Source organism: Columba livia, chromosome Z, assembly GCF_036013475.1.
Source record: "Columba livia isolate bColLiv1 breed racing homer chromosome Z, bColLiv1.pat.W.v2, whole genome shotgun sequence".
Classification (NCBI taxonomy): Eukaryota; Metazoa; Chordata; class Aves; order Columbiformes; family Columbidae; genus Columba; species Columba livia.
Window position 1 is genome coordinate 60302213 of NC_088642.1, and position 7998 is coordinate 60310210.

General features: G+C 42.7%; 1 protein-coding gene across 1 annotated transcript in view; it reads right to left on the bottom strand.

Moving 5' to 3' along the window:
• The window catches only part of GLDC (glycine decarboxylase), a 47157-nt gene extending 46338 nt beyond the window's left edge, over window positions 1-819 (bottom strand). The window contains exons 1-2 of the mRNA XM_065046073.1: window positions 568-819; window positions 397-475 (exon numbers count right to left, since the gene is read on the bottom strand). Coding sequence (XP_064902145.1) covers window positions 397-475; window positions 568-786 — 298 coding nt within the window. The 5' untranslated portion in view covers window positions 787-819. The remainder of the gene's footprint in view (window positions 1-396; window positions 476-567) is intronic.
• Between the last annotated feature and the right edge of the window lie 7179 nt (window positions 820-7998).

The window sequence follows — 7998 nt, forward strand, 5'->3', positions numbered from 1 at the left end:
TTTGAGCCACACTTTTCCCTCTGCATGAGACTTTTGGGGTGCAGAGAAGGCACTGCAGCTCTTGAGCTCAAAAACACTTTTTCAGGCAATCCCAGTCTGCCACATACGTTTTCCTGCCGATTTCCAAAACCAGAGCGAGACATGCAGCAGCTGAACTATGCTACCGAGTTACTCTGTAAAGAATAAACTGTCGGTAGTGGTTCTGCTACGCTTATTTAAGTCTAATTCTGCACTTCAGCGGAGAGATCCGTTCGTTACACGTTTCAGCAGGGACACTCGGGGCGGTGGGGGGGCAGCACCCCAAATCCTGCCCCGTGGCGGCCGGAAAGAGCCGCGGGAAGGGCGGGGAGGGGAACGGGGGAGTCGGGGAGCACCCCGGGCCATGCGGTCACTTACAGACGTGGTCATCCATCCTCAGCGGCCTCCGGAGACGGATGCTGGCCGGGATGGTTTTATCCATCAGCTCCTCCACGCTCTGCAAAGAGGCGACCGCACGCCGTCGTTAGCCCGCACCGGGAGGGAACCAGCCCCGCCGCCCGCGTCCCCCCGCACGGCACGGGCACCCACCTGCACCCCGACGGCTCGCAGCATCTCCCGCTTCTCCCGCTCCCGCGGCCCGATGTGCCGCCGGGAGAAGTCATCGTGCCGCGGCAGGAGCCGCTCGATGCACCGCGCCGCCTCGCCGCCGCCCCAGCGCCGCTGACCCCCCGCCGCCGCCACCGGCCGCAGGTGCCGCGGCGCCCCGCGGCCCGCCAGCCGCCCCCACCAGCGCCCGCAGCTCTGCATCGCCCCGCCGCCGCTGCCGCCGCCGCCGCCGGTCATCCACTGCCTGTGTGCGGGGGGCGGTGCGGCGCGGCCCCCCACGGCCGGCGCCAATGGGGCCCGGGGGCGGTGCCGCCCTCGCCCCGCCTCGCCGCCACCTGCCCGGCCGCCCCCCCGGGCCACCCCGCTCGGCCCTGACCCCTCTCTGCCCGGCCCGGCCTCCGAGCATCCCTGCGGAGGGGCGCCCCGGCCAAGAGGGACCCGCCGGGAGGTCGGGCAGCGGGTGGGAAAATGAAGTTCTCTGTGTTTCTGCAGCAGATCGAGGACTTGCTTTCAAGTTACCAACTCTTGGAGGAATAATACGTGCCACTTTCCGCAGCTGTTACCGTGCGGTGGGAGGCAGGTGTCGACTTCATCATTGCGAGCTTCTGGTGATGTTAGTCTTGGGGAGAAGAGAGGTTAACTGGAATCTACTTTTTCCTCTCAGTTCTGCATCTCTCAGGATAATATTGGCATAGTTACAAACTTGCGTCTTTCTTTATATTAACAGAACAAAATGTAGCAACATTGAGGGTTTGTGTTCACATTGACATTTAAGTAAGGCAAAAATGAAAGATAAAAATAAATTTCCAAGGCATACATTGATTTAATCTTAATTGATGAAATCTATTGATGATTGCTGCCTGTCTTCTGAATTTCATAACTAATCACTACTCCTGAACCTAAAAATAATTTTACTTTGCACCAAAGGTCACTGACATGTGCAAGCTCTTTCTGTGGTAAACATGGAATTACTCCTTTGATATAATCCGAGTCATCTAAATTACTTCATTATGCTCAAATAGTCTCCCAGAACTCACACCAGTGTGTATTTGTAGTAATTACTTCAGTTCCCGTTTCAGAGCGAGAGTCCCAAGTGACACACTGACCTGAGATGGAGCTCACTTCAAACAGCAAAGACTTGTGATATAAATCCAACACTAACTTTAACAGATTGCTATTCAAAGAGAAAGATATTTCACTTTTCTCCTTTATAATTTGCTTCTTTATAAATATGATAGTAGCATGAAGGAAGTTAAAGCTTTGCTCTGATTTTTAACTTGACATAATGTAACAAGAGTAGAGATATTAGAAAGATGCATTAAAACCACAATAATAACAAATTAATTCCTTTTATGAATTTGTATCTAAACCAATTTCTTTGCAAAGCACTTCAAAAGTTTTTCAAAACTATCTACAGATTTTTTCGAATATTCTTGCAGATTTTGTGCAAATAATGAGCGTTCCTCAAAAAATTATCCCTTTTCTCTACAGATAATATCAGAACGATATTTCACACAAAATAGGCCATTACAGTCAGCTCACCTGAAGTGGTATCTTTGATAGAATTTTTTTTCAGTGTAGCACCAGAGTTTTTTTTTGTTGTGTGTAGTGCCATAGGAAGTGAGATCTGGAGGCAAGACAGAAGCATCCCAGCATCCCAAATCATATATATTTTTAATCCACATTTCTGGGTCTTCCAGAACTAAACCCAGTTTTAGTTCCATTTCAAAACTGTGCTTGGGAGGAGGAAGACTGGATGGATGTGCCAGGGAACAAGGCACTAGTGTCAAGGCACGCCCACTTCATTTGGAAAGCACCACATCTGCAGTGCTTTGTTAAGCCACTCCATGGCTAAAGAATTGTCCTTCAGAAACTCAGCACAGACATCATCTTAGCATGTGCAATCACTGTGGCAGGGATACAGGCCTCGCTTATGTGCTTGACCAGTTATCCAACTCTCTAGCTGCCCCGCGAAAACTGAATTATGGTCTTAACAAGCAAAATAGGAATCCTGAACAAGAGACATAGCAGAAAATGAAGCTTTGATGTCAAATGTGAATAACGCTTTGATGCCAAATCGATAAAACCTAGCTAATCTTGTAGCTTCAAGTAAATCTGTTGCTTCAAAGTATGTAGCCAACAAAACCAGCATGTCCATTAGCAGAAAGAAGGGGTTTCCTGAAAGAGTGGACAGGATTGCAAAGCAATGTCTTCCTATCCAGGCTGTTTGTGCAGAGCCCAGAGATATGTGTGTCTTGGTCTAATGAGCTGACACTGCCATGAGTTGCTGTGTGGCTGCTAGGGATCCAATTTTGCTAGATAAAGCAGACAAAGCAAAACTCTTAAGAGGAATTGCCTATGTCAGTTAAAGTGACATGGTACATGTACTCTTCCTAACACTGACATTTATTAGCTTTATTTGAATGCCACAATAATGACAAAAATCCTGCAATCCATCTTGACTCCACTTGTGATTTATTTAAAAACTCTATTGTGGTTCTAATATTACAAGATTTATCAGTGCTGTTTGAACTACCCTTCTTTGCTCCTTTTAAGTCACAAACTATCAAAAAAGAAAACTGTGTTGTATTCTTTTAAGATTCACTTCAATTCCCTCTTGTCACCCAAAGCTGAAAGTCTGTTCCAATGGAGGAGCTTCTGCGCCATTATGTCACAGAACGCAAGGACAATGTTACGTCTTACAGTAGCCTGTCCCATGTCTGACAGGGGACAATTACAGCTACCCAAGTAGGAACACAAGACCAGGACAAAAAGACATACTGATGCCTCTCTGCAGTATTTTGACAATCAGTTAGCATCCTGGGACTAACGTGTTTAGGATTTCTCCATGTGTTTTTTTTTCCCAAATCTGTTCAGCTGCCAACTGAACCCATGTAAACTGTCAGTGGAATAAATGTAACAGATTATTATTCAAGAGCAGTCACTTTGTAATCCTTTATTTATCAGTCTACTATTCCTTAAGGACATTGCAACAAGTAAAACACAATAAATCATGCAGGTATCCGTACAGACTGACTCCAACATATGATGACTCCTGATGCAAGATTTTTTTCTGTAGAAATTCCTCAACAGAAATAAAGGTTTTAGTAGTTTAAATTACCACCTCTGATGCCATTTCTAAGAAAATTACTAGCCATCATTAGTGTTTTCAAAGGTCTCTAGCAAGTCAGTTGGGGAACGCCTACCAAATGGTCTTTTGATGGCCAGGCTTATCTTAAGTGTCAATCCAGATAGAGGACACCCTCATTAACACTTTACCTTTCTTATCCTGAAATAATCTTAAAATGCAGGGGCACGAGGGTTGTGGTGTCTCTTTCATTTCAGCTGTATCTAATTCAATATTGAAGCTAATTTGAATTTCTACTGATAATGGTTTGGAGGTTTTTTTTTTAATATACACATATATATTTTTCCACTGCCAATCCTTAAATACGTAAATGAAAACAGATGGCAAATATATTTAAGTGCATATTTTATACATATGCTTGCTATCAAAGAAAATATTTTAGTCCTTAGAGAATAAAAGATAAAATTCACAGTTGTTCGTGCCTTGTGGTTTGTACTGTAAACATTACTACCTTTTAATGGGAGACACCTTTAACACAGTTTTTTTCTCTTAATGAAATGTTTAAGCTGTAGCATGATTCTTTGCTTAAAATAAGACTTGAAAAGCACTATGGCATAAGGAACAATACAGATTTTTACCTAATATACCAGGCCAGGAATTAATTAAATTTCTTAATAAATGTACTATTTAAGTAGCAATATGTCATATTTCTTTCACAAGCAACTACCAACTGCTATTAGTGGGGAGAAAATTACTTCTCACCACCACATCTGTGTATGCCCATATTTACTGCATGAGGACCTCTTTACACCAATGAAATTTAAGAGCTCCATGACTTACATGCAATATATATCTAGGAAGCAGTGTTCATGTCCCTAAACTCAATAGAATAGTTCCCTTATGTGTTCTTGCAATACACAAACATCAGAGTAAGCAGGACAAGCAATGTTGTGTTGAGGGTGGAAAGCAAATCAGCTACATATTCCTGAATCCATGATAGCCCTCAAGAGCTTAATGCAGCCACTACTGCCAAAGGGCCAGGGGACATTTCTGCAGTCTTTACCCACTGCTATTCTTTCATTGACTACAGCTGGATCATAAAATAAAATATACATCAGTACATAAGATAATACAGTTGACATAGTGGATTTCTCATGGATCTTAATGGTTTGGGTTTAGGGTTGCTATCCTCCATGAATGACTGGGGTCTGTTTTCACATCAGATAACACAGTATCATGCTGCCTATTTAGGCGCTGTAGTCAAGCTTTCTCAGTGAGATGTTTCCTGTATAAATGTTAATTTTAGAGTAATATATATTCAAGCTTTTAAGCATATATTCTTTAACTGACAGTCCCTTATTTAACTGACAGTCCTTGCATGATACAGTCTTTTATTTGTTCTGAACTCAGAAGTATCCCTGCACCTTGATTAGAGCTGACACTTCATATAATTTCAGATCTTGTTTGTTGTCAGTTATTCAATAAACTGAAGCTACCGTGAAACTGAATTGTGCTTCCTCCCAAGGAAGTATTTTTACTCACATATACATCCATAGCTTCAGCATCTTCAGGGTCCAGCTTTCACTCTAGTTGCAGTGTTGGAAATATAATCCTTACCAAGTCTCCTATGTTCCACACTTGCTAAGTCAATAGAGCAGATCTAGAATACTCTGCAACTCCGTATCATAAATCTCAAAGTATGTTTCACATCTCAAAGAAATAATATTTAAATATTTATACATTCTATTGCATGGAATCATATGCATTTCTCCTCTTCAAAATGAATGTAGCAATAAAAATTATTTAGGCTCTGTATATATTTCTTAGATATACACACACAGGTACAGGTAGATAATCAATTAACTTCCTATTGATATTTAAATATTCAAATACAGGTTTTTTTATCAAATATATTACTAATACAGTGTTTTTGACAAGGGAAGATGACACAGAGAAGTCTGATAAGGAGGTACAGGGCTGTGAAGAAGGGAAGGAAAGGAGAAGGAAGAGAAGTTAAAATCCTTATGATGTCAGAAGAGAAGACATGTAGAAGATGGGAGCACCCAAGTATCTTTTAATACTAACCTTGGAGCAAACTCCTTCCAATCGCATATCTTCCGTGGGCAAATGGCTGAAGAAGACAAGTGCCTGATGGTTTTTAAGGTACTAGCTGTTAGCGTGTTTTCTCCATTTCCTCTGTCAGGGAGCAGCAAAGGCCAGCTGTTCCCTCAGACCAGGGGCTCCAGGAGTAAAGGGTGACTCTGGAGCAGGTAGGGTTGTCCCTAGCAGGACAATGTCCTTCATGGGCTGGTCGTAGTGGAGTGAGCAAGGTGCTGGTAGCAGGATCCATTGGAAGTCGCAGGCAAGTGATGAACCAGGTCCAGGGTTCACCCAGGGACTTCAGGCAGGACAAAAAGCAAATGATACCAGAGATGGGACTAGAGACAAGGTTTCAGGTTGAATCTGAAGTCCATTAACAGACAGGGCTAGAGACAGTGGCTAATGGACATCTGAGGGACCCATCCAGGAGACAAGCTAGCTACTGTGTAGGTTTGAGCAGGGCCAGACTATTCCGGAGATCAGCACTCGGGTGAGATAGCTGAGGGCTTGGGGCTGAGGTGAAATAGAGACCCCAGGTTCACGGGCAGTGGGAACCCTGGGTGAGGCTGGCCAGGGCCACTTGGTCCCACTGGTGCCCTTAGGGCTCTGACTTTCTCCTGTAACAACTGAAATAACCATGGTGGTTGTTTCATGTGGTTGGGTAGGGACTCTCTGTAGGCTGGCTTTGCCTGCAGGCTTTTAGATTATTTTAAAAACTCCTGAATTATTTCAGTCCTCTGACAGAAAAAAGGTCTCTTAACCCTTCAACACAAGTTAAACCTTTTTTCTACTCCACCCCATTGTATGTTTGCAGCTGGGGAAACCCACAGAGTGGAAAGTGAATTAACTCCAAACATCACTGGTTTGTTCTCCACCTGCCACCTTGCTCCCTCATGCTGCAACTAACTGAACTGCTGGACATGTCTGGGACACATGGCCAAGCAGGGCAGCTGCTGCTGTGTCTCCATAGCAAACAGCTCTGCTTCCTGAAAACTGTAGGGTTACAATCCACTATACAGTGTTTCTTTGTTTTGTGTGTGGTTTGTGGTTTGTGTGTGTGTGTGTGTCTGGTTTGTTGTTGTTTGGATTTGGTTTTGTTTTGTTTTTTTTCCTTGTTAGCACTGCCATTTCTAACAGATGTATTTGTCAAAATCTACGGTCAATCCTTACGAACCCCTACCGCTGTCCTCTGTAAACCTTCCAAAGGAGAAGCCAGGAGGATCTACACTGTATTTCCTGCAAAGTCAGAATTATTTGCTGCTGCCGATTTTATAGTCTTTCTTTTTTCATTTCTTGATCTTTTTTAACTTGGTTTAAAGGTACTCTTGATAGACCTTGACTACAAATTCAGGTTCTTAATACTGGATACATTAAACCTCTTATCATGTTATTTGTGCCCATTGGCTTTTCAGTACTGAATACAGCTATATGGTTAGAGCATTGCCTATGCAAATACTTGATATCAGCAGATGTTATCTATTACTAATATCTATGTAATAGACATTGCATTGCAAGAATTTCTCTTGCTTAATCTAGTTTCATTAGGCAATAAAAATGTTCTCTCTGGCACAGAGAGATCTGTACACAGCTGACCTTAACAGGTGTATCATGATGACAAGGTACTGAGATATTTGGGAAATAAGCATCTGTCCTCTCATATTCTTATCTAGGAGTTAAAGATATTATGCAACAAAGTATGCAGATTTTGAAAATTCAGGAAGTCTAAAAGGTTGCTTTTCAAAAGACTAGCTTTTATGTATGCATGGGGTTTTGTTATTAATATTTTTACATTAGAAACAGAATTATACCCTCTGTGCTTCAGAAAGCACACTGATACAAACTGCTGAGATGACAGCTTCAGCAAAATCTTAACTTTTCTTCAGTTATCTGTCTGGATTTCCAGTTCAATGGGTGTTAATTAAATCAAACATTACTTTGAAAAACACTGAATAAAAATCCTCCTGCCTTTGCAACATGAGGTCACAGCTCCTCATTTTTTGGAATTTTTGTCTTTTCCAGATCTTGAACAACTTGAACAAAGTTATTTTCTTCTGCTCTGTTTGAGATAAAGGTTTACGAGGGCCTCTTTGTAAATCACAGAAACTCCAATGACGGCATACCTCTTTCCCCTTTGCAGTTCAAAGCAGAAGATTTGGGAAGAAAGACTCCTGCAGTTTCTTACACTGAAAAGCTTATAGGGGAGTTTCTGAGTCCTCATCTGCTTA